The sequence below is a fragment of the Pteronotus mesoamericanus genome, unplaced genomic scaffold (assembly GCF_021234165.1).
Source record: "Pteronotus mesoamericanus isolate MK-2021 breed Mesoamerican mustached bat unplaced genomic scaffold, CSHL_Meso_final scaffold_125, whole genome shotgun sequence".
Taxonomy (NCBI): Eukaryota; Metazoa; Chordata; class Mammalia; order Chiroptera; family Mormoopidae; genus Pteronotus; species Pteronotus mesoamericanus.
Window position 1 is genome coordinate 9895379 of NW_026555304.1, and position 27116 is coordinate 9922494.

The 27116-nt window shown below is 42.6% G+C and overlaps 1 protein-coding gene across 1 annotated transcript in view; it reads right to left on the reverse strand.

The window, feature by feature from the left end:
* Positions 1-256: 256 nt before the first annotated feature.
* Positions 257-27116, reverse strand: part of FBP1 (fructose-bisphosphatase 1) — a 31047-nt gene continuing 4187 nt past the window's right edge. Inside the window, exons 2-7 of the mRNA XM_054588086.1 lie at positions 19945-20107; positions 13159-13251; positions 7266-7406; positions 3560-3697; positions 2643-2762; positions 257-982 (exon numbers count right to left, since the gene is read on the reverse strand). Of these exons, the coding sequence (XP_054444061.1) occupies positions 791-982; positions 2643-2762; positions 3560-3697; positions 7266-7406; positions 13159-13251; positions 19945-20107 (847 nt within the window). The 3' untranslated portion in view covers positions 257-790. The remainder of the gene's footprint in view (positions 983-2642; positions 2763-3559; positions 3698-7265; positions 7407-13158; positions 13252-19944; positions 20108-27116) is intronic.

Below are 27116 nucleotides of genomic sequence, written 5' to 3' on the forward strand. Positions count from 1 at the left end.
TAGACATTATTAGGCTTTTTAGTTCAATAAGGTGTTATATTTTCATTTTTAATAGTCACCATTGAGTAATAATGTAAACTTTCATTTGTAATTCAGGTAATTATACCCATATATGAGAGAGAGGCCAAGAGGTTGTAGATGGGCACCACCACCAACATCACCTCTTCAGTTCCCAGGAGAGTATAAACAGCCTTGCTCAGGTTAGTTCTGCACACCCAGACCTGAACACACAATACGTAGGAAAAGCAATAGGCTAACTCCAAGTTTGGTGGCCAGAACACCTGGATTCATATCTGAGCTCTGCTACTCATTGGCTAGAGACCTTGGGCAGACTACCTCAACTTTCTGCCCTTCATTTCATCATGATGTAATGGTGAAATAAGTTATTCATAGACCCTAATTCATAAGGCTTCTGTGAAGATTAAATGAGTTAGCTAACATTATATGCATTAACTGTTATTATTATTATTCCTATCATTTGACACAAAGCAATGAAGACTATTTTTTAAAAGGAAAAATATGTTTATTTCTCCTCTACCCATTCAAAATATATCTTGAGCATCAGTGGCACTATATAGATAGCATTTTGGTTAGGCAGCACCAGACATTGCACACCATTTGCTGGTGAAGATATCTGTGCTTTTTATTTCTGCTGTCTAGGAATATACAATGCAGTCAGAAGGGGTAGTGCCATGTGAAATAAAAGTCTAGATAAAAGGTGATTATTTATTTATGTATGTATGTATTTATTTATTTATTTATTTATTTTTTAAATGTAGGAATCAGCTCTTCATTTGGCAGCATGCTTCTTATATATCTCCAAGAACTCAGTCACGTCTTCAGGGGACCCTAAGATGACTGGCGCCCTCTGGTGTATATCAGTGGGAACGATGTCCAGTATGGCTTCCTTCCCAGTTGTAGCCAATCCTCCCGCCTTCTCCATGATGAAGGCCATTGGGTTACACTCATAGAGTAGTCTCAACTGGAAAACAAGAGCCAAGGGCAGCGTCTTCACACCAGAAGGTATTACAGAGAAAGAGGGTTTATTTCATAGCAAAATAGTGCCGAGCTGGTGTAAGTTTCCAAGGTAGCTGATACTTTCTCTTTCCTTCTACGGGGTTGTAAAAGTCCCTCAGCCCAACACACACACACACACACACACACACACACACACACACACACACACACACATCAGAGGCTGCATATAAGACCAAATGGTTAATTTAGCCATTTGGTTAAATTAAGCCATTCATCAAGCCAGAGGCAGGAATAGATTGCTTGATGCAAATATGAGACAGACCACCTGGACTCAGTACTGAATGACATATTGGCAGAACTGATGGTTCCCTTCTCTTTATAGCATAGAAACTGGACCTAATGAGTGATTCGGTGTGTGTTTTGGATGGAGCTTTGCCTATTCTAAAAGCATACAAAAATTCATGGTTGTGTCTGGCTGCAGACATCTGGAAAGCAGACTGGCTCCTCCAAACAGTACAATATTGTTTGCAACTCTACACACATTCCTTTTATAATTCTCCCAGGGCTTGAGGGTTGGGATTTACTGTATTATATGCCTTGGCATTTACTTTTAAATATTAACTTTTTTTATTGTATGTATTTTCATGCAGTCTGCCTACTGAGCAGACAGGTTTTTGCAGGTGTTTCCTGACTCTACTTCCATACAGGTGACATGGCCAGATTTGCAAAACTGAAAGAAAGAAGGGACCTCAGTATTTGTGTTAAGGAACAATTTTTTTGAGGCACTGGAGAAAAGTGCTATGAAGAAGGCTAATCATATAGTCTGGGATGACTGGGGTGGCTGTGGCACGAGTGGTGTTTTAAGTGAGTAAGATGCCTTCAGTGAAATGGACTCCGGACCCCATGTGCTGTAAACAGAGATCTGAGCATATCTGAGTATACAGATTTCTAACTGTCTGAAGGGGATTATCATTCCTATTCCTTCTCTCATATTAAAAAAGGAAAAGACACTCTGTTTACTGGGAAAAACAGAAGGACAATACTTGAGAAGGAAACACTGTCCCTCTGTGTAGAAGAAAAGGGGGGCCGCTTAGCCGCCCTAAGCCAGCAGAGCCCCACCCCAGCTTGCGCAAGTGCTGTGGGCACTAACTGGCGCAGTCAGTGACAACAGCTTACCTAAAAGCTGGAGGTTCCCCCTGAGATTCTTTCCTTCCCTAGAAAGGTACCATTTTCCAAGCAGCAAATGTCAGCTCGTTAGTTATTTCTATTTTATGCCCTTTAAAAGCAATCAAAGAAAACTTGTATTTGTAATACTTATTTGATTTGCTGCCTCAGTAATGGGCCTGGACTGTTTCATTTTTCTTTATGAATGGCATTTATTTTGTTCACACCAAACCATGTGCCCACTGGAAGCGCTAAGCACTTTTAGTCCCCTCCTGACCATAACACCATTACTTATCTTTAGCAATGGAAGGGCTCTGCAGAGACCATTTTTAGGCAATACCACTTGGCTTGAACCAGGACAACCTTTAATCTAGACAAGAATATGCTACAGATACCCTTAGCATCCTACTGCAGAGTCTAACAGCTACCATAATCTTTCTTACTAAGTCAAATCCTCAGGCTGCTAATAAAATCCACTGCTTCGCAGAAGATCTATTTACCTTTCCTTTGGGGCTCTTCTTGTTAGCTGGATACAGAAAGATCCCTCCATAGACCAGGGTACGGTGGACATCAGCCACCATGGAGCCCACATACCTGGAGCCGTAGGGGGCTGAGTTATCCTGCAAGGTTAAGACCAGAAGTAATTAGAGTTGCAGAAAAGAAAGAGAGGGAGTTCTCTGTGTGTCCTCTACACTTATTTGATTCAAAATTGTTTAGTGGGCACCTACACGGTGCATGTTTAGGTCTTTGCTAGGAAATGTGATGAAAATCCTGTTTCCAAGGAGCAGAAAAATGGAACAATGGAGACAATCTCCCATATGTCTTAGAGTAGGCCAGCTTACCCTCAGAAGCCCTGAGGAGGGTGCTGTTGATTCTGGCTATGGGGTTGGGGCCGGTGTCACAGAAATGGTACCACTTACCAGAGCCTTGTAGGTTAAGAAGGATTTTGCCAAGCTAAGGAGGGTGGGATTTTCATCTTGTGGGAGAGGGAGGCACACAAGCAAACAATGTAGAGAAGCAAATGCTGTCTACCTGGGTTCTGGGAAGGAGCTGGGGGCAGGGCCGAGATGAGGGGAATTCACGGTATGGTGGAAGGAGAGATGATAAAGCTAGAAAGAGAGCCTGTGGCCAGCTCTGAAGGCCTACATTTGGGTTTCCTCCTCAGGATACAGCAACCAAAAATGGCATTTGACAAGAGTGTGACAAAATTGGATATTTCCAGATAGAAGCAGCTCTGCAGACAGTCATTTCTTTTCTTCACAGTCAGTAATTAGTAACTGAGGGACACCAAGATGGACACCCTCAATCTTGAGACAATTTGATAGAAATCCATCAGACATCATGGAACAGGTATCAGCTGGCTTAATTATCTCGAAATTTTTTTGCCGAGAGACAGTGGCAAAGAACTCTCACTTACTGGTGGGAACTTCTTCCTCTGGACATATTCAGTGACAACAGGGTCAAAGTCCTTGGCATAGCCCTCATTGAGGCTGTAGATGTTCCCTTTCTTTTTGATCTTCACATCCTTGTCCACCAGAATGAACTCTCCAATGGCCTGTGAAACAGGAAGGAAAGATAGAGAGGCGATGAATCCTCTCCACCATCCCCCATCCTGGCCACCCCTCCCCCTCCCGCTTGTGTGAGGTTGTGGCAGGCTGGGCTAGGTAGTGGGGAGGGGTGCAAGGCCAGCAGTCACACCCATGCATCAGTACCAGGAACTTGGTTTTTTATTTTGCAAGTTTTTCTTATTGATGTATAACTGACATGTAACATTATATTAATTTCAGGTGTACAACACAATGATTCACTATTTGTATACATTGTGAAATGACCACCAGCACAGGGAGCTTCTCCTGGCCCTGGGACATGGGTGCCTCCAGCCCACCTCTCCAGCAACTGTGAGCAGGGCCAGGGCCAGGAAGAGTCATTGGTGTGACATGTGGGAAGGAACCAGGGAAAGACAAGACACTGCTGCAGACATTGATAGGGGAGAGAAGACTTTTGGCTTTGCTTTTAAATGGTTTCAGTAAAAGATGAAAGAAAACATCACAGGCCATTGTGACTCAGTTGGTTGGAGCACCATCCAGTAAACTAAAAGTTGGTAGGTTTGATTCCTGGTCAGTGCACATAGGACAGGCAACCGATGGATGTTTCTTTCTCACATTGATGTTTCTCTCCCTCTCTTTCTCTCGTCTTTCCCCTCACTCTAAAATCAATAAGCATGTCCTCAGGTGAGGATAAAAAAGAAGAAAACATTAAAAAATACGGAGGGCAGAAATATGTGAAACAACAGCAAACCCTCAGGGAGAGTAAGAATTGTGTGTCCAAAGCAACGTAATATGTGTATGCCTTCTAAAACACACACACACACACACGCACACACACACACACGCACACACACAAAACCTTGGTTCACTTGGTGCAGACAGGAAGTGGGCTATCAGTTAAGTTATACCAACACACCCAGGGCTGCTTTCAGCTTTCCATTTCTATCTGCTGACACTTCCCTTTTGTGTGTTGCTATAGAAAAGAGTAGAACCCTGAGTTTTGATTCACAGCATATGTAACTTCAGGTGCCTTTGCTCAGTGACTCACAAAGTATTTCTCAGAACATCCTTCTACAATGTCCCAGTGCTAAGGTGGTGCCTTTACAGCTTAGGTTCTTCAAAAGAGATTGGAATTTGGAGGGAAAGTGTCACGTAACTCCTGTTGCTCTGGACTGAGGATTGCTTGGGACTCCTGTGTGTCACTGAGAAGAAGGTAATTGGGACTCTGCTCATCTGGGGTGGGGGTGCTCCATGGAGGCAAGAGCTGGAAGAAGGGAGGCCCCATCAACACATCTCTCCACAGCCATTTATTCCCATAGCAAAGATTGGTCCTTGCCAACGTGGAGCATATTGGAACTACAGAGCGAGGAAGGGTAGGGGAAAGGACAGAAAAGAGACTAGAATTAATAGTGATCACTGAGAGGTGTCATTGCAAATGACTCTTCTTTTTTCTTTTATTCTTTTTTGGTATTTCCAACTATTTTGACCACATGTATATAGAAATATTCTTTTATGATCATTAAACTAAGTAAGTAAGTAAATAAATAAAATCTTTACCAAAAAGAAGAAGTCCAGAAAATGAAGCCATTGCATAACAGGTGCTGCAGAGCTCACGCAGCTATGCTTTGCAGACACTCCACCCAGCTACCTGACTAGAGAACCCAGGAAGTGGAGGGGAGTCCCTGTACATGTAGACAAGAGATTGAAAGCTTTTTGAAGGTTAAAACCTCCTAGAAATGCAGACATAGCTGTTGGGGTCCCTTCTAGCAGAAACTCTCATCCTGTCCTTGCAGCAAGCCAAAATGAAAAGAAAATGCGAAGCTGGTCCAAGGCTCACCTCCAGCCAGCATCAGCCAGTGGAGGGTTAGTCAGGTCTCAGGAAGGCAGCCAGTGGGGGATAGCACAGCAGCCAGTGGGGGATAGCACGGCAGCCAGTGGAGGGTAGGACAGCAGACTGCGGGGTGGGGTAGGGGGTATAAGAGAGAGGGCCTGCGCTCTTCTTCCAAATGCTGAGTGGCCATTACGTGTGAGGAGGGCAAAAGACTATCAAATACACAGAAACTTACTCCTGGAGACACCAGTTTGCAATCTAGAAACAAGAAGAGAGTTAATATATTCTATATACCCATCAACGCAAAGGTAACAAAGAAGTCACCAGAAGAATGTTAGGGAAACAGAAAGTGTCTGGCAAGATGTTGAAATCAATACTCAGCAATGATCTCTGAAACTGTACCCTGGGCTCTGAGTGAAGTGTGCTCTGGATCTGCCACTATTTTCCCTGATGTCACCTCATTTGGAGGCTTAACCTAGTGCTGCTGCCCCACCCTTGTTTGTTTATTAAGTGCCAATACTTCCAAGGAGGCAAAGTCCAGTGGAGCAAGAGTGCAGAGACAAAGGCAGCCCAGGCTCCGATATGTGTGACCTGCCACTCAAGCTCTACACCTTATCCATCCCCCACAGGACTCCAGCTGGCTGTTTGTCCTTGTGTTCAGTTTGTCAGCAAAAAGTACCAAATAAATAACATGTTTCATTAATGTCCTCCAAGAACATTTCCAACTAAGAGGAAATAAACCCATTTTTTTTCCTCTTCGTACACTGGACCAAACACATAACGAACATGCCGGCCTATTAAAGATTATCCTGTGGAATTTGTATTCAATGATGGCTTTAGTTACACCAGATATTTTAAAGGATTTCTTTCCCTAATTTATCTGCTCTGTTGAAACTGTCATCTAACTCAATAAATAATTAACTCCAATTAATAGATATGTATGAGATATTATGCACAAATTTAAACTGCTAATGAATATTTTTCATGGCACCCTGAGCTTCTCTCCATAAGGTAGATTTTCCCTATAAGGTGGACTAAGGAATTACCTGCATTTCCTTCTTGATTTTCACATCCTTCAGTTCATCAAAGCCTTGTCAAAGCTGCAAAGCTTAACTAAAGATTTGCACGCATGTGCACATCAAATAAATTTGATAGCTATTTTTGAGGAAACAATGCTTCAGTTGGGATACCTGTTCACCTCAGGAAAATAAGCTAGTAATGAATACAGTGGGTGGTAAACGGACCGTCTACAAGCCCCATCTGGTCCATAAATGTGTTTTAGTTGGCTGGCACTCTGTTTTACAAGTCCAGAAATATCACATTAAAAAAAAACAAAAACAGTGTTTCTTAAATATTGGAAGCCTTGGCAGTGGTTGCTATTCCTCTCCAGTTCACTACAGTCCCCAACATCACCCCTGGCCTGCCTTCCCCAGAACATTTACTCATTTATATGGCTTACCTGGCCTCGATGGGCATTTGAGTCAGTTGAGTGATGTCTGTTCTAAAGATTTCATCTTGGAACAAAGGACCCATTTAATGTCTGGAGAGATGTTATTTAGCACCTCAATAATCTCATGATGTACATATTGCCCTCCATTTCACTCACTTCCTCACCTCATCTCTGTCCCTCCATAGAACTTATCTCCCACCTCTGTCTGCCCCTGCCAACACCCCGCCCCCCACACATAACAGACACGCACTCACAGCCATCAGCCAAGTACCCAGCCTCCCACAGCGTCTCTCACCGGGTCCAGCATGAAGCAGTTGACACCACATGCCATGGCCAGAACCAACATGGTAGCACTGCCATACAGCGCATAGCCAGCAGCCACCAAGTTCCGGCCTGGCTGAAGAGCATCCTTCTCAGAAGGCTCATCAGTAGAGTTCTAGGAAAGGAAGAAAACAAACACATTTTTGTGGCTCTTTTTTTCAGTTCAACCATTAGCAAAATTTATTGTGAAGGTGCTTTCCTAATGAAACAGGGCATCTTCTTAGAGGGACCTTCCTTCACAAATCAGTGATATCCTGATTATATTACCACAGCAGCCTTCCCACACACCCCAGATTTCCTGCAGCTGGGTCTTTCTTTCCAATTACAACCCTCCTCAATTTTACTAATTTGATATTCCCTCATTTCTCTATTTTCACTTTCAGGAAAGAGCCTGCTTGCTTGCCAGCTCCCACTAATTTAATCTTATTATGTACATCAATGTCTTTCACCTGCCTACTCCATCTTTATTTAAACAAATTAAGACTGGGTTGCAGAGCTGTGAGTCTGGTGGGGATATCAATTTCATGAGTTCTTGCCAGTTGCAGCCCATTCCCCAATGAGCAGTGTGGTCCACATCACTTACACATCAAAGAAACTTTCAGAAACACAGGAACTTAGAATGTCTCTCCAGAGTCATTACAGATTAGGGCAGATGCTTCCCATATTTTTGACCATGACTCACAGTATGAAATACATTTTCCATAACAAACCAGTATCAACACACACTCACATGCACACACAACTACAGATATGTAATGAAACCATACTCACACTTAGGACATGGCATGCACTCTAATCTTTTCTTCTTTCTTTCATTAAAACACAGTGCACTGGGTCATGTGACCCACAATTTGCCTAATATTAAGGAACTGAATACCTTAAGGAGATGGCTCCTAATCAATGATTGCTAACTGATAATTGCCATCTTTATTAATACTTCATTGGTTTCTTTGTTCCTCAGAACAGCCCCAAACAAATGTTTCAGCTTGCATACTCTCTACCTGAATTTAAAGAAAAATGAAAATGAGCAATTTCTGCCAATTTTATTTATTCCTTTCCCAACCAGAGATTCAGCAGCTGAGAGTAAGGGAACCTATAGCATGATGCTAAAGAAGGTCATTCCAACAAAAACATTCATAGTAATTTCCTCTTATAACTTTCGAAAGTGTGGCCCAGACACCATCTGCATCAGAATCACTTGGAAAACTTATTAAAATGCATATCCTGGGGCTGTTGGCTAATTCCACTACGTTAGATTTTCTAAGGTGGTGCCTGAGAATCTGCATTTTACCATTTATCATAGATGACTCTTGCTCTGAAGTTTAAGAACTACTTATGTAAAAGGAAGAATTGCTAAAATCATTCTTTCCATTTTTCCCCTCATCCCCACTCCTCATATTTAATAAATGGTTTTCTTCAAGGTGGTTGGCTAGATGGTTGGTTGGGTTGGGTCAAGTTATTTGATTTGGTCTAGTTTGCATTCACAAGTAGCAAGCAGAGGTAAACACAGACTAACCATAGAATAGAAAATTTGAGTTGTCTTCCCTAACTTCTGATTTTTTGTGTGTTTGCCAGTGCACAACCTTCTTCCAGCTTCCTTTGAAGCCAGTGATATAGTGGGAAGGCTCGGGCCTCTAACTATCCTCTATCTCAACCACTTATTCCCATTAGCCAGTGCAGTGCAAAATCAGACAAAGGGAATATGTAAACAAGTGAATTAGTTGGAAGCTGCCAGAGGCTTGGAGTGATCAGCTCTCCATTAGCAAAAGTTCCCCAGAGATTTCACCTTGCCCAGTACCATCCGTGCCTGCCTGTGGGGAAGGTGTAAGAGTAAATAGAATTTCCCTGAAATACTGTCCCAAATAATCTTACCCTTTGACACTTTTGCATGAAATAAGAAAGGGTAACACCATTTATGATCCACATACTCACAACAAACAGAAAATAATGCCTTCAAGTAATGGATTTGGAGGAATTCTTTTCTTGCCTGACCCCCTTTTCAGTGCATGAATTCCCTCCTCCAAGCCCCCAGTAGTAAATGCCTCTGCTTCAAGAGATTCATTACATTCCCATGTGGATGCTCACGGGACAATGTGCATAAAGAACTTGGCAGAACCAGAAAGCCTCTGGACCTAACCATTCTCTGTGTATCCTGGGCCACCACCTGCTGCAGGTATTGGTCTGTTTTATTCCACATTGCCCCATAAAGAGCACAGGGGGAGACACATGGATTCTGGACAGAGACTCAAGGTGGAAGAGGAGAAAGTCAGACAGAAGTGTGATGGGGCTGCCATGTTATGAGATAGTCTCCCCTTAGAGGGGCAGCCAAACGCTCCTTAGAAAGTCTCACAGGACATTTAGCAGAGTCCTCAGTAACTTGGCCAGTGTTGTTCACCTACTCTTGCTCCTGGAAACCTAGCAGACAAAAATATATTTGATGTCCTTGCCTCAAGGAGTTTATAATCTGTACTGAAGATCAGTTGGTTTTGCCTAGCTAGTATCCATTACCCCTCTGCTGATAACTGCACCTGAAGATACTGCCTCCCTCCCTCTCAGCGCCAGGTGTGGGTACGTGACCTTGGCCTGGCCAACCAGAGCATTGCATGCTTCAGGCCATAGTGATTGGTTGAGGGTTGGGTACATGACCTAAGCCAGGCCAATCAGAGCCAGAGAGATGATATTCTTGTTGGAACTGTTGGAAAAGAAGCTTAAATTTTCTGCGTGAGTTGCTTAGAGAATTGGGTGTGAGCCTAGACCTGTTGGCAGCCATTTTGCAATCAGAGAGGAGGGAAGTAGTAGAGATAAACAGGAAGTGTGTCCTAATGATGTGGTCTCAGTCCCTGATTGCAGCTGCTCCAGAAGCAGACCTACCCACTGGGCTTTTTAGTTATGTGAACCAATTTCCTTTTCCTCCCTCCCTCCTTTCTTAGAGTTGTGATACTGTCCATTGAATCTTAATACACAAAACAACAGTAGTAATATTAATACCTACCATTTACTGAGCACTTTTTATGTGTCAGGCACTAATTTCAGTGTCTTAACTGAAATTCAGCTTCAGTTAGACTTAATTTTCAGTATCTCCCCTTTAAGCATAAGGAAATAAAAGGCATAGAGCAACTACCTTGCCCAAAGTCCCACATAGCTAGTGTCAATGTCTGGAAGCTATTACTATTATTCCATATAGCTATTGTTAATATGTCTTCCTGTGCTCAGTTAAGGGAAATAAGTTGAATCCTGAAGATGCTAGAACACTTTTAAAACTCTGCTTTGAATTATGGGGACTGGATTTTTTAAAGGACATTGTAAATGATAATGTATCTGGTAGATGGTGACCACACTTGCAAATGTCTAAAAATGAACTCCTATGAAGGATGTTTAACTTAAGATTTGTTTTTAAAGGAGCAGAAGAAAGCCATTTCTAACCATGTGAAAGAGTCTTATTTTCTGAATCTCTAAAAGGCCAAATGACAATAGGGAGACAGATTTTGGCTCAATATTTGGACAAATATTCTAACTGTGATGGTTGCTCAACATCTCAGGGGAATTATACCCCTCCTGGGTGTGCCCAGCCAGAAGCTGGGTGACCCCTCCAGAGATGCTGCAGCAGGAACCACGTGGAACACTGCACCATGTGCCCTTCAAGGTCCCCTTGGAGCCTGTTTCCAGGCATTGTGTGGGCAAGGTCCGGTACTGTTGCAGGTTCCAGTTACAGATGCTGTGCTGCTTGCTGAGCAGGTGCCCTAGGGAGCTGAATTCTAGCTGAGGACCATCCCTGTAGAAAGCAGGAAAGGTCACCCTTGAAGTATCAGGCACATCAATATTGATGCCTCATAAGCCCTCAAGTGGTTTCAAATAATCAATAAGTCTTTTGAAAACTGAAATGACTTAAAGGCACTGTCACACTCTTTTTTTTCCCCAGTCTTTTGAGAGAGTCACTTCAGGCTTACTGCATGTGGAGATTCATTGCTGAGCTGTAGTATCTTTAATTCAAGCTGTTGTGGCAAGTAGGTTTGATTTTTTTAGTTAATAGCCAGTGTCCCTTAATTTTCCAGCTTACTTCTTTGTTTCCTTCAAAGAGTCTTTGTTTGGGGGGCTGAGTGGAGACAGTTGCTGGCAAACATTCATGCTGCTTTAGTTTGATTGAGTCATTAACCCATGGTTTTCCTTCACATGTAGACTTTTGTTACAAACCTCTCTATACTAGAGATGTGAAACTTTGCAGGTAAAATTATCTGCTTCCATGTCTATAACAGGAATAGTATATTTCATGGTTGACTTGGAAAATAAATAAATTCTTGCATTTACCTTTCTGATGTAAGCATTAGAACCTATTAGTCAAATTGATTTGATGTGGATCTCCCTCTGATCCCAGACAAAAGCAAAATACACTCCAATGACCAAAGAGAGCTGTACCATGGTTTTCCTAATTTCCATATGTTTGAAAGGAGATTATGTGCAATACTAGACAAGTCACTTTGAACAATAAAGTGAAAATCGGGGTCTCAATGCTTAAATTATGGCCTCTGTATTCTAAAATAGGAGAGTGGGAGAAACCTCTTTAGTCAGCTCAACCTGCCACCTTGTCCATTAAGATAAAGAAACTGATTGATCCTCAATGTCATCTGTGAGGTTTTATTTCTGAATTAAATAACAAGGGCTGAAGCCAAAATGACATTTCAGAGTTCATGTTTTATGATGGGCCCACAGATATTCATCCTATTTAGTTTGTATATTTGAGCACTGTTCTGCCACTTGTGCAGATACACACACACACACACACACACACACACACACACGATCCATGCCACTTAAAGAAAAAGAAGGAAAAGAGCCCTGCCTGGTGTGGCTCAGTGGATTGAGTGCCAGCCTAAGAGCCAAAGGGTCACCAGTTCGACTCCCAGTCAGGGCACATGCCTGGGTTGCAGGCTGGGTCCCCTGTAGGGGGCGTGCGAGAGGCAACCACACATTGATATTTCTCTCCCTCTTTTCCTTCCTTCCTTCCCCTCCCTGTGAAAATAAGTAAAATATTTTTTTTTGAAAAAGAAGAAGAAGAAAAAGAGAAGCTCTGGAGGTACAGTTACCTGCCCAGGTCACACAGGTAGAAGACTCAGGGCAGGGGTCCAGGTCCCCATTCTGCAGCAGCGCGCAGTAAACTGTTTCCATAAATGGATAGACAGTAAACATTGTGGGGTGTACTGTCATACAGGCTTTATTACAACCACTTAGTCCTGCCAGCGCATCATGAAATCAACCAAAAGCAGCATGAAAACAAATGAGTTGACCACATGCCATTAAAACATTATTTATGAACAGTGAAAATTAAATTTTATGTAAATGTTATGGGCCATAAAATATTATTCTTTAGTTTTTACAGCCATTTAAAAATGCAGAAGGGTTATTTTTTGCTCATAGACCATCAAGCAACTGGCTGAATTTTGCCCTGGGAAGGGGCATAGTTGGCAGACCCCTGATTTAGAGGATTTAAAGGACAATTTTGATATACATAATCTCTATTGTTGTCACATTCTCATAATTTTCAGTTCACATAGAATCACCACTATAACTACTCTCTACAGTCTCTTTTATTTTTAACTTTATTTTCTATTATAAAAGAAAGCATGATACAGTTATGAGTAAACTACATTTCTCTTCCTATCTACACTTTACTACATTTTCTTTTAACAACTTAATGGATCTTCTCTATGCAGCTAATGCTGAAAAAGTCAGAACTGGAGACATAAACCTATGGCAAGCCTCACAGTTTCATGATATATATTCTGGCTGCTCCAATAGTCAACCAGGACTGGACGCTGTACCTTAACTCTGCTCTTGATCCCAAACCAAAGGCTTGACATGTTACATTTTACCTTTCTATAGATGCCAAAAATGGTTCCAATGGACACAAGGCAATCGATGTTGGAGGATCCATCAAGGGGATCAAAACAGACCACATATTTACCCTGAACAAAAGATAAAAAGGAAATACAACTTTACGTTAAAAATAAACATATAACACATAAACTAAGGGGATAAAAAAGGGAATCTAGGGGGAAGTTCAAGAAATGTTAGTCTTTTTTTAAGTGTATTTTATTGATTATGCTATTACAGTTGTCCCATTTTTTTTTCTCCTCTTTATCCTCCCCTGCCCTGCACCTCCCCTCCCTACAGCATTACCCACCCCCCAACTTAGTTCATGTCCATGGGTTGTATGTATAAGTTCTTTGGCTTCTCCATTTCCCATACTATTCTTAACCTCCCCCTGCTTATTTTGTGCCTATCAATTATTCTTCTAATTCCCTGTACCTTTTCCTATTCTCTGCTTCTCCCTTCCCACTGATAACCCTTCATGTGATCTCCATTTCTGTGATTCTGTTCTTGCTCTGCTTGTTTGCTTAGTTTTTGTTTTTTAGGTTCAGTTGTTGATAGTTGTGAGTTTGTTGTCATTTTATTGTTGATAGTTTTAATCTCCTTTTTCTTAGATAAATCCCTTTAACATTTCATATAACAAGGGCTTGGTGATGAAGAACTCCTTTAACTTTACCTTATCTAGGAGGCACTTTTCTTGCCTTTCCATTCTAAATGATAGCTTTGCTGGATAAAGTAATCTTGGATGTAGGTCCTTGCCTTTCATGACTTTGAATACTTCTTTCCAGCCCCTCCTTGCCTGTAAGCTTTCTTTTGAGAAATCAGCTGATAATCTTATGGGAACTCCTTTGTAGGTAACTCTCTCCTTTTCCCTTGGTGCTTTTAAGATTCTCTCCTTATTTTTAATCCTGGGTAATTTAATTATGATGTGTCTTGGTATGTTTCTTCTTGGATCCAATTTCTTTGGGACTCTCTGAGCTTCCTGGACTTGCATGTCTAGTTCCTTCACCAGATTGGGGAACTTTTCCTTCATTATTTGTTCAAATAAGTTCTCAACTTCTTGTTCTTCCTCTTCTCCTTCTGGAAGCCCTATGATCCAGATGTTGGAGCTTTTAAAGTCGTCCCAGAGGTTCCTAAGTCTCTCTTTATTTATTTATTTATTTATTTACTTTTGAATTCTTGTTTCTTCATTCTGTTCTGGCTCAATACTTATTTCTTCCTTTTGTTCCAAATCATTGGTTTGATTCCCGATTTCATTCCCTTCACTGTTGGTTCCCTATACATGTTTCTTTATTTCACTTTTCATAGACTTCATTTCTTCCTTTATTTTGCAACCACACTCAATTATTTCTGTGAGCATCCTGATTACCAGTGTTTTGAACTCTGCATCTGATAGGTTGGCTATCTCCTCATTACTTAGTTCTTTTTCTGGAGTTTTTCTCTGTTCTTTCATTTGGGCCACATTTCTTTGTCTCGGTGCACCTGTTAGGTTATAAGGGGTGGAGCCTTAGGTTTTCTCCAGGGTGGGGCAACCCACTTCGCTGCATTGTTGGAGAGGGGTCAGAGAGGGAACAATGCCGCTTGCTAGCTTGCTCAGCTCTCGCCCCACTTTCCGTTACTTCCATCGCTTCCCAAAGTGGATTGTGACCTTTTGGGTGCTGATTTCTGGGTAGGTGGGCTTGTGCACATTCTAGGATGCCATGGGTCCCTCCAATGGATTCTCCTGTGAGATGGGGTATTTCTCCCGCCACTGCAATCCCCAAAGGTTTTTAAGAAATGTTACTCTTATATATGTTTTGTCATGGAAGGTATGAGTGGCATACAAAATGAAAGTAACAACTATGTATGTACACCAAAACATCATTAGGCAGAGAAAACACAACTTAAAATAGGAGGTATAGATGAAGGTAATGGAATATAGATAAATAAGTCTTAATTTTCTACATCATTGTTATAGCTGAACCATAATTTTGGCTTAAGTTTACTGGTGGCCAAATGAGGAAGAGAAACAAGATTAGTCATTTATTTCTTTTTATTTACTAGGGAAATAAGGGACATAATTCTTTCAGTGAAGCAAAGACATTAAGATCAATAAGAAACTTCTCATTCAGGTCTTATTGATCACCCTTGGCAATGCAGTGCACAGAGCTCTCAACAATATCCCAACTGGACCACCCCAAAGGAAGTAACCCTCTGTTGCAGTGGGAATACTACTCATTCTTTCAGTGGAATTGTCAGTGGGATGCTGGAGGTGGCTGCTATCCACGCTCAAGAGCTAATTGTGCACATCTCTTCCCAACTCTATTTTCAGTGATGCCATGTCTATAGCTTGAAATCAACTATGGAGCCCTGGCTGCTGTGGCTCAGTGGATTGAGTGCCAGCCTGTGAACCTAAGGGTCACTGGTTCAGTTCTTTAGACAGGGCACATGATGGGTTGCAGGCCAGGTTCCTGGTTAGGGGCATGTGAGAGGCAGCCAACTGATATTTCTGTCTCACACTGATGTTTCTCTCCTTCTCTTCCTCCCTCCCTTCACCTCTATCTGAAAATAAATAAATAAATAAAATCCTTTTTTAAAAGGAAAAGAAATTAACTATGAGGAGTATTATAAAGTTGATAACGGCAATTACTAAAAATTGGAGATTTTTCTTTTCAAGACAGAACCAGTTTACCAGCATACCACTAGGGTTTTCTCATCTCCAAATTAGTTGCTTTCAGATGTGGTTTTTAAATTTCTGCATCGACTTCCGGTCAAGATGGAGACATAGGTAAACGCAGCTTGCTTCCTTGCACAACCACATCAAAATTATAACTAAATTATAGAACAACCATCAATCAGAACGATCAGTAATTGAGTTGAATGGAAGTCCAACAATGATGTAATTAAAGAAATAACATTTATCCAGACTGGTAAAAGGGATGGAGATGCTGAACAGGCTGGTCCCACATCCACATGTGGTGTATAAAAATTTGGGAGGTATATCTTAGGAGCAAGGAGTCTCAATTCCACACCAAGACTCCCCAGCCCAGGGTCCCAGTACCAGGGAGATAAGTCCCCATGAGTTCTGGCTGCAAAACCCAATGTGGATTGAGTAAGTAGAATAAACCTCTGGAGTCCCAAGGAGTTCTCTTTAAAGAACCCACACACGGACTTACACAGACTCACTCTTTCTGAGCTCCAGCATCAGAGTAGCAGCATAAAAGGCACCAGTTGCATACAGGGAGAAACTGAAGTGTCTGGAATCAAGGCAAGAGGTAGAGGACAGCTTTCTCCCAGACAGAAAGGTGCGCAGAAGCCCTTGTCCCTTTTCTGAACCCTCCAACCACAGAGCCACAGAGCCAGCAGGTTGGTGCCATATCTGAGACTCCAACAAACTGGCTAACAGTTTGTCCCACCATGGAAATCCCCTGAGGCTTCATCCAACCTAACTTATGGGCCCACCCAAGCTGTTGACTGTGGCTTTTCCATATAAATGGCTGGTTTGGGCTCATGCTTCATGACTTCCTAAATCCTCTCAATCAAGCAATAGCTGGCCTCAGTGAACCCCAGCCCCTGTACTTCTTGCTAAGTGGCCCAGGCCCAGCAATAGCAGCAATCAGCTGTTCATAGCTTGGCTTCACCTGGGCTCCCAGCCCAGCACAAGAAGCAGCCATCTGCAGATCACTTTGTATGCAGGGTGGCCCTGAGCAGAACATAGTTTGGGGCTGACCTTGGCCTTCACCACCCAGGAAACCCCAGAACCTGTGCAACCAGTGGACAGCTACAGACCACATCAGAGCACCACCACACTTCCCCTACACAGCTGATACAGCTGATCCTACATGGAGGGCAGAGGTTGGTGGTCAGTGGATATAGCCAGTCCCTGAGGCTGACAGACCTAGGAAAATCCCTCCTATTGATCTTCCAACAGAAGCCAAGGCTCAACTACAAGAGGAGGGTGTACTCAGCCCACACAGAGGATGCACCTCAAGTACCAAGCTTGAGAGATAGGGGTGGCTGTGCTATTGGACCCTAGAGGACACCTACTATATTAGGCCATACTACCAAGACATGGAGTCAAGGCACCTCTAGCTAATACATAGAAACAAACGCAGGAAGGTTGTCAAAATGAGAAGACAAGGAAACATGGCCCAAATAAAAAACATAGATCAAAACTCCAAAAAAAGAACTAAACAAAATGGAGATAAACAATCTATCAGATGCAGAATTCAAAACACTGGTTGTAAGTGTACTCAAGGAATTTAGTGAGAACCTCACAGCATAAAAAAGACCCAATCAGAAATGAAGGTACACTAATTGAAATAAAGAACAATTTACAAGGAAACCACAGTAAAGTGGATGAAGCAGAGAATCAAATCAATGATTTGGAACATAAGGAAGCAAAAAACAACCAATCAGAACAAGAAGGAGGAAATAAGAATCCAAAAAAAATGAGGATACTATAAGTACCTTCTGGGACACCTTCAAGAGGTTCAACATATTCATCATAGAGGTACCAGGAGGAGAAGAGAAAGAGCAAGTAATTGGAACTCTATTTTAAAAATAATGAAAGAAAACTTCCCTAGTTTGACAAAGAAAATAGACATGCAAGTCCAGGAAGCACAGGGAATCCCAAACAAGATGGATGCAAGGAGGCCCATTCCAAGGCACATCATAATTAAAATGCCACAGGTTAAAAACAAAGAGAGAATCTTAAAAGTAATAAAAGAAAAGCAGTTAGTTACCTACAGGGGAGTTCCCATAAAGCTGTCAGCTGATTTCTCCAAAGAAACTTTGTAGGCCAGAAGGGATCGGTAAGAATATTCAAGGTCATAAAAAGCAGGGACCTACAGCCAAGATTGCTCTATCCAGCAAAGCTATCATTTAGAATCAAAGGGCAGATAAATAGCTTCACAGACAAGAAAAAAAACTGAAGGAATTCATCATCACCAAACCATTATTTTACGAAATGTTAAAAGGATTTAAGAACAAGAAGATCAAAACTATGAACCATATAATAGCAATAAATACATACATATCTATAACTGAATCTAAAAAACAAACTAAGCAAACAAGAAGAACAGACAGAATCATGGATATGGGAACTGTTTTGATGGTTGCCAGATGGGAGGGGAATGTGGAGGAGTAGGGAAGAGGCGAGGGCATTAAGAAGTACAAACTGGTGATTACAGAATAGCCACTGGGATATAAATTACAGTATAGGAAATAAGTTCTTGCCAAAGAACTTACATGCATGAACTATGGATGTGAACAATGGTGTGGTGACTGCCTGAGGGAGTGGGGGGTGCTGAGTGGTGTAGTGCAAAGAGGGGGAATTTGGGACAACTGCAATAGCATAATCAACAAAATATAATTTAAAAAAACAGACTCAAGGCAAGAAGCAAAAGGGACAGGACAATGCTAGGCACTATTTAATTGCCCTTGTACAAAGCAGGCTCATTGCAGTATAGAAATGACTCCAGCAAAGGGGCTGGGAAGAGGTGAAGCCAAGGGGGTATAAGATGAGCTCAGATGTATGTGATAATTACTGTGTTGGTATAATTATTATTATGCATTCTTATTAAATCTTTATGTTGGAGATTCTTATCTGTGGTTCTTGCTCCATTAGATGTGCTCCCAAAATGCAAGGCTACTTTCTTCTTTGCACACCTATAACTCAGTGTATTGCAACAGAATATAGTCAATATTTCTTAAATTAAAATTATTTAATGTAGCATTAAATAAATAAATTTATGCATCAAATTAAGACAATTCTATGATTTCCTGACCATTTTTTCTTAACCAATCACCCTGGCTGATGCACTGTCATCTAAACTGTCATCTAAAAACGGGGAACATGCCTATTAGGAAGGCACATTGTGGTCAGAGAAGTTGGGCTGGCAGAGAATATTGAACAACAAATTCAATCCACATGCCTGAAACTGCCAAGTATCTTGAGAAGCCCAACAGAGAATAACGTGAACTTTGAATCTGACATGTAGTAGTATTTTAGGAATGATGTAAAACAAATTAATTGGCTGTGGCTCCCCACCCTCTTCAAAAGGTCAATACTGGGTATCAGGCAGCCTTTATAAGTTCATCTTCTGAATGCTTTTTTCTACTACTCCCACATGTCCCCAGTTTGTCTCAAACAGTGAGGGATAGTAAGTAAACCCATATAATTCCACTTCTCATTTCAAAAACATTTTTTTATTATATGATTGTTGTTATTCTATAAGAGCTGGATATACTTTATCGATTCCCTTTTGCAACAATAATTTATTACTGAGCCCTTACAATTGACCAGGCATTATGCTTGATGCTGGAATACAGAGAAGAATATAAATCATTCTCTGCTCTCAAGAAACAATCAGATTAATAGGATTCCAAATGGATTGCAATGCACAAATCAGTGACATGAATTACGAGCAGTTTAGTTGGCAGGAGAGTTGGATATGAAGGGTGGGAATTTGGTGGGTAGAGATAAAGCAACATAGGGCCAGACTTTGAAGAACCTTGAACATGACACAGAGAAGTTAGGAATAGGGATGAGCATGAGTATACAAGACTCCCATGTATGAGTCTGCCAGGGGGGTGATAGTGACATGAACTGTGGTGATAGAGTAAAGAGGGGTGTACAGTTTGAGATATGAGAGTGAGGACAAATCTGTGAAATGATGACTCATGGTTCAGAAGGAATCTAGGGTGATTCCTAGGAATGCAGCTTGGTTGAACAATTAGAGTCATTTATGAAACTAGGAAGGAAAATGGTTACATTAAAACCCTGCATGGTGGACGTTCAGACCTACCCTTTTCTCAGGTTCTACAATTATGGCTTGTTTATTTTCTTCTGACACAAGAACACAGGTTGCAAACGATGACTGTAACACGTTAATGACCAGGTCATTGGAAAGGACATCCAGCTTCTTCACTTGATCACCCGTCACGTTGGTAGAGCCAGCAATTCCATAGCTAGAGGGAAGAAAAGTCAGAAAAATATAAGCTGTGACCATCAGAATATGTAAATGCACCTATAAACCCACTGAAAGTGGCATGGAGTAGGGTTTAGAAGAAAGAAAAGAAGATGCATGGTTTGGAAGATGGGCTCCTGGAGGGAAGGAAATATTGTCATTCACCTGTCCTGCACTTGTCATGGTACCCAGCACACACACCTTCATGGTTGAATCTGTGTTTCTCAACCTTCCCCCCGACCCTTATGGCCTCTAAGGAAGCTTTTTAGGTATTTTTTCCTAATCACACTCCCCCATGAGATTTCAATTTTAATACTAAAGATAGGATGTATATCTGTTTACATGCTGTATGTATACATATCTGTGTTTTATACACAAAAACATTGATTTTTTTTCACCTCACCTCCCAGAACCAGTTTTACCCCCGAATTCAGCATTAATTGCTTAATGAATTTGTTGAGAGGCAAAGCAAGCCAGGAAACCTTCTGGGTAGGAGGGATCCTGAAATGTGAGTAAAGCCAAGGGAGTCTATGGTTTTGCAGCTGAAAACATCCTAAAAGAAAAGATACTGACTGGTCACCCCACCTTATTTCACAGAGGCAGGAGGAAGCTCACTCCTAGGCAGCAATGGACTTGTCCAAACCAGAGCAGCAGAGCACAGGTGCAAAGCTCACTGGGACTCCCAAGCCAGGGCTCTCTTAGTGGCACCCCACTGCCACTGGCAAGGGTCCTAATAGCTGGAGGGACTGGCAAGTCTGGAGTTTCTTTGCTATTTTCAAGGTATCTGCAAGTCAATAATTGTGGAATTCCCAGAATCTGAATGGCTTGTCCAAAATGCAGCTTAGTTTGTTAGAATGAGGGAAGAGGAGGGTTGTCATAGCCTGGGGTTGAATAGGACCACTGGAAGGAGGGGAAAGGTTTTAAAGGAAGGGTGCACAGAACAAGCTAAGAGACTGGATATGAGATGGAAAGAGTAGGAGCGTGGAAGATACCATGAGAAGGCTGGGCTGGGAGTAGGTGAGGAGGGCACAACCTGTGCCTGTGGTCAGATTTCTGGGAGCACATACCTGGGGACTGATTGTCATGGCATGCACAGCTTCAGCTCCAAAAATGCACTTTCTCCAAACATAACTTGCATGCCTCTGGTTGGACAAACCTTAACCAACACCAGAAATCGTCCAAGTCCAAGTGTTTTGTCTGACTTGACTCAGGGAGGTAACTCAGTGATCTCATCACCCTATGGTCCATTATTTCCCAGAGACACAGGCTATGGCTGAAAGTCTGATTGATTCCTTCATCTTTTATTCATGAAATAAGATGGTGAAAGGAGAAGAAGCGGGAGGAAGCCTATAGGGATGAAATGCTGTTTCTCCAGATGGGCAAGGGGATGATACTGTGTCTCTAAACTTTTTGTCCTCATTCTACATAATCTCTTCCTCATTTTAACTGTAAGGCCAGCACTTGTGGAGAAAGGAGATAGCCAAATTCTGACTGGAGCTGGAGGGGCTTGGCAGAGCCCACCAACTGAAATATATGTCCCTGACTGGCCCTATTGGCACCTATTACCTCCCCTTCTTAGCTAGGGGTTTCCAGGATCAAAGTCACTGCTAATCCAGGAGGATGAGTAATGCTCAGAGAGAACAAGGACATGACGGCAGTGACCTGGCTTGGACCTCAGCTCTGCAAGCCTCTTGTCCTCATGGAGTCTCCCTTTTTGCCTTTGCCCATGGAAGCAGTAAGTTCCTCACGAAGCTGAGAGAGGACTACTGGTGATAGATATAAATACACAAGGGCTCGCACAGCCCTGGGCCCCTAATGTTAGTTCCCTCTTTGATTTCTAGAGGAAGCTCATTTCAGATCTGCACAAAGAGGAAGGTGGGGGGCGGGGGGCGCGGGGGGGGCGCGGGGTGGGGTGCAGGTCTCAGGGATCCCCCCAGGTTTCATTCACCACATGCTGGCATGATAGTTTACCCTTTCCTTCCAGGAGGATGAGGACAGAGAGCATGTGTTTTCCTAATGTCCCAGCTTCCAGAACATAGTAGGTCCTCAGTAAATATTTTCTGACCAAATGAATGGCATTCACTGAGGAGAGGAGAGGCTGTGCCTGAAGGAATGAGTACAGGAGCAATCAACTTCTCAGGTCGTTACACAACTTGAAGTGTCAGGGGAGGCCACTGGCATGGTCCCCAGAGGGTCAGGCCTATTGGGACAGTTCCAGGGAGGCCTGGAGGCTGGGGAAGAGGGAAAAAGCAGGCATGGGAAAGGACTGTTTCACACTTTGATGCCCATACTACTGGCTCACATATTTCACTCAGCAGGATGGGAGAAGGCCAGTCAGCTCCTCAAGGAGTTGTGTGAGAATTCATTCATTCTGCAAGTGTTTATTGGGTACCCAGTATGACCCTCAAAACTGCCCTGACTGCTTGGATTACAGTGCAGAACAAGACTGATGATACCACTGGCCTCACGGAGCTTTTATCCTACTGAGTGAAACAAACAAGAAACAAGTGCTTTTGAATGAATGAGATAATGTTGGATGGTGACCAATGCTCGGATAAAATGAAACAAGATGCCTGGGGATGGCAGGGGAGGGAATTAGATAGTCAAGGAATGTCTCACTGCAAAGGGGCCATTCAAGCTGAATGACGCCTTGAATGTTTTTTATTAAAAAGAAGATATAAAAACACCCAAAAGGAACCCAAATAGGTCCACTGACAATAACTCCACAGAACAGCTCCATGTCAGAAATGTATCCATAGAAAACAGGAGTTTGTTTTCCACAGATGTCCAAATGGGAGGGGGTACTCTGTGCACATTTACATAACTTTTTAAACCTCAGGATCTTTCCCCTGTGGATTCAGGGAGCTCTGAAATGAGGGAAGAGGAGACCAAGAGGGGAGGGCCCTGCCTGGACAGCTCTGGTTTGCGGGGCTCCCAGGGCAGCACCTCTCCCCACACCCCTCCCACCTCGTTCAAGGGCAGACTGGGTTTCCTGCGACTGTTCCACATGTGCAATCCCCACCATTTGTTCAGGGGGAGTGAATGGAAGTAGCAGAGTTCCTGATGCATGAGACTGACTGCGTTTTCTGAGCTGGCATGCTTAGCAGTTGGCCTAACAAAAGTGAGAAGCAAGTCCTATAGTTCCAGATCATGCCTTGGACGTGGGCTATGAGGGGTTACAGTCAGTGTCAAGGCAACTGACTTGTCCAGCCAAGACCACCAACTGGGTTCCTCACTGCTGCTCCAGAATTCTAAGGTGGCTGCCCTTGGGTCACAGGGGGTGACACCACCTGTTTATGATGGGAGTTGGGTGAGGTCACATAAACTGCTGCAGGATGAACACTGTGGGGACACTCACTACACCTGGCACTGAAATGACCCTTCACAGACAACTGGCCACTTCTCGGGCTCTGCCTCCCTGCAGGGTTAGGTGGTTACTCCTTCCCTTTCTTCTCTTTAACTTCCCCCAGAATTGAGGGTCCCCTCCTTGTTTTAACCAAAAGGGAACTTACTCAATTATCCACCAGTTGCTTGTAAAGAATAACATTAAAAAAATGGAGATTGATTATTCTGGGCCACTCCAACTCAAAACTCAGGCACTTTATAACTTTTCTAGGACCTCATCTCATGAGAAGAGTTCCCCTAGTAAAACCTGGTGTTAGGAAAGCCTCCGAGAAAGCATAGGAAAGTGACTCTAAGGTAGAAACAAGGTTCAGGAGAATGGGTTCCCAGACTGCCATCTGAGTTTATACATTTCACCAGGTAGTCTTTGTTTTGTATCTCAGCTCAAAATGTTAGCTGTGACTAGGGTTTCCCACACAGCCCTGCATTTCTGCTCAGTCATGATGAGTTAGGCTAAGCACATGATCCATAGGGCTCCTCCCTACATGCCTCAGAAGAACACTCTGAAGGCAGCAAGCTGCTCCCAAGGTAATCGTTTTCACAGGTCAATGAAAATTCAGCAGTCAAGTTTCTGATGACTTTGACAAAGGAAAAAAAGCTCTCAGAAATATCCTCAGGGAATTAAGTAGCAAAAGAACATATGGAGTTTATTTTCTCCACAAATTTTCAGAATCCCCCTTAGAAACAATAAATGTCTGCATTCTGATCAGTCATCATTCCTCAAGAGACAGGTGAACAAGAGTCTTCACTATATGGCCGCTCAGAGGGGCAGTGTAACCAGAAAAGAGAGCAGACATGGGCCACAGATCCTGAAGACACAGCCCCCTCCTTTGCTGGGCACATTTGACCCAGGGATTGGAAAATGAATTAGCTGAGTTCTAGGCAGACTCCAGGACAGCCCAGCAGGTCAGGAGTGCTACCCTGGTTTGGACAGAGCTTCCGTGCTTGTTGTTATGAACAGGAGAGGATGGTACCAATGACCATCATTGGGACTCCAGCAATGCCTATCACATATCACCTAGCTCATGGCTCATTCTTAGGTCAGTTCCTAATGTGCTACTCCCCAGGGCCAGAATTAGGCAGCAAATAAGGCTGCAGGGATGTAGGGAAATTATCACACAATCCTGTCCGGAAAGTCTTCCAGGGGCCAACTGTGCCTTACAATCAATAGAGAAGGAGAAACAAGTCAAATGGTTGAAGAAATGTGTTGACCTGAGCAAGCCGTAAACCTCTAGCCTTGGCTTCCTCTGTCGCGTTACCGGTGCCGCAACAAATTGAAGAGGCAGGAGACTGAATGCGATAGCAGTAGGGGACTTAGCAGATGTGACTGACTAAGCCCCAAACCTAGGGAAAGCATCTTATTTATTAGCAGGCTTAAACAATACAAAGAATGCAAGCTGATTTGAGAACCACCTGACCTGATATTTATCAATACTGCAGTGACAAACATTTATTACATTAATCTAGTTACTAAAGCCAGTTCTTAAGAACCCTCAAGGAAGTACTATACATCGATAACACTCATTGTCTCTTGGTGGCGTTCCACCTCCCTTGCCGGCCAGTTTGCTGGTCAAGCAAGGATATGCAGACAATAAGCTCCTCCATGCAGGCAACTCCCTTGGCTAGATATGTCCATCTTCCACATCCATCCCCTACCCAGGCGGAAAAGTAGCCAGAAGCAGTTGGGCACTGATCAAGCAGGGAAAAGGACCTTAGCTGTGACTGAGCCAGTGACTTGATCTGCCAAGGAAGCTTTCCCTAAATGTAAGTTATCACAGAAGGGAAGGCATCATCATGGGCTTTTTCCCATGGGCTGGGACTGTAGACCACTGGGGTCCAAATCCCAGTTCTGCCCACCACATGCTAGGCAACCTTCAGTAAGTCACTTAGCATCTCTGACCTTTGGTTCTTTACCTGTAAAATAGGAATTTAGTATCACTATATCTATATCATAGCACATAGTGAGGGACAGTAAATGAATTGATATAGGTAAAGGGCTAGAACAGAGCCTGGCAAGTGGGCAGGAAGTGCTCTTGTCCCATGCCCATCCCTAACTCCCCTGGCAGCCATACAGCCACGCAAGGCAGGTCCTGACAAAACATAGCACCAGAGACCTGGGTCCTAATTCGGCCTTTCCCTCCTAGTGATTATGTGTTCAGGTGTCACAGCTTCCTGATGGATTGTTTCTGTTTTCAGGCTTTGTAAGAATGAGGGCTGATCTGTGTGATGCACCTGTTTCAGAGCATCCAAATGGCAGCTCCCATTGTTCTTCATAGAGCCCCCTGGCAGCCATTGAGTAAGTGCTGAGTGATGAGGGGAGCAGAAACCAAGACCTCTAAACCAGTTTTACAGGCAACTCCTGGGAAGAGAGCCAGCACAGAACTGTGACACAGGTAACCAGGAAAAAAAGAAAGTGCTCCAAGTTTACATATGACTAAAGTCTCACTGTAAATATTATTTCATTTGAGATGCGTACAACATTTCACTTCCATTTCATTCCATTTAGTTGACTATGCAGCCCAAGTCAACTGAGGTTGGAGGAAATCCTCCCTTCAAGGTTTAAGCCCCTGTGGCTCTTCTTCTTTAAATCCCTAGAAACACAAAAGTTCTTTTTCTGGAGTTTCAGAGCAAAGGTTGATTTGAAAATATATCTCTTACTTTTACTGTAAACCTCAGTGAAAATCTGAAAAACTGTAAGTCATTTTAATTCATATGATTGGGAAACTCCTTAGAATAATAGGTTAATTTAGCCAGCTTTTATTATCCTTAGAAATTTGGATTAAATATTAACATTGTTTTTGAATTGACATATAGTTTCTAGGACAGACTGAGCCATTTCCTAGCCATAGAGTATGTGATTCACTATTTCTGAAGCACAGCCCTGGACACAAGGACAAGAGCCAGGGCCACACTTAGGGAAGAATTCTCAAAAACTTCCTTGATTTACTAACTTCAAATCATTTCCTCCTGATGTCAACATGACAGCCTGATACAATTTTCTCCTGATATTACCATGACAGAAAGGGAGACACTTCAGAGAGCACACAAAAGAAACAAGTGGGAAAGCTTGCTTTCCGAACACACAACCAAAGTAAAAGGGAGGCAGACTATGATGTAATCCTTATCACTGAAGTCCAAGGTGACACTGACTTGTTATTCATTGATTCCAAGGTAAATGACCAACCAAACAGTCACCGAGCCGGGAACGTCCAAGGGTCAGATCAGAAATACACTGAGGGAGAGGCACCAACCTGAGCAGCTTTTAAATGTCATAATCCACAGCCTTTGTTTGAGTTCATGCTAGCCAAAGTGGGCAAATAGGATGGAATGTGGTTGGCTGTGCTTCTGGTACGAAAAGGAAATGTGGAGAAGCTAATTCAAGAAATATAAAATATAAATCTGATAGTTTCCAAAAGTTAATGTTAGAAACTCTGCAAATTTGAAGATAAACTGAAGCATGTATTAACTGACCTGTAATTCCAAAATTAGAGAACTGAAGTTATTTATTATTTTCTTCCATAGATATGGAGAGGGCCCCATACATAAAAGTAACTGTTCTTTACTTCTAAAAACTCTTAAAAAAAAAAAGTTACACCACCTGAATATGA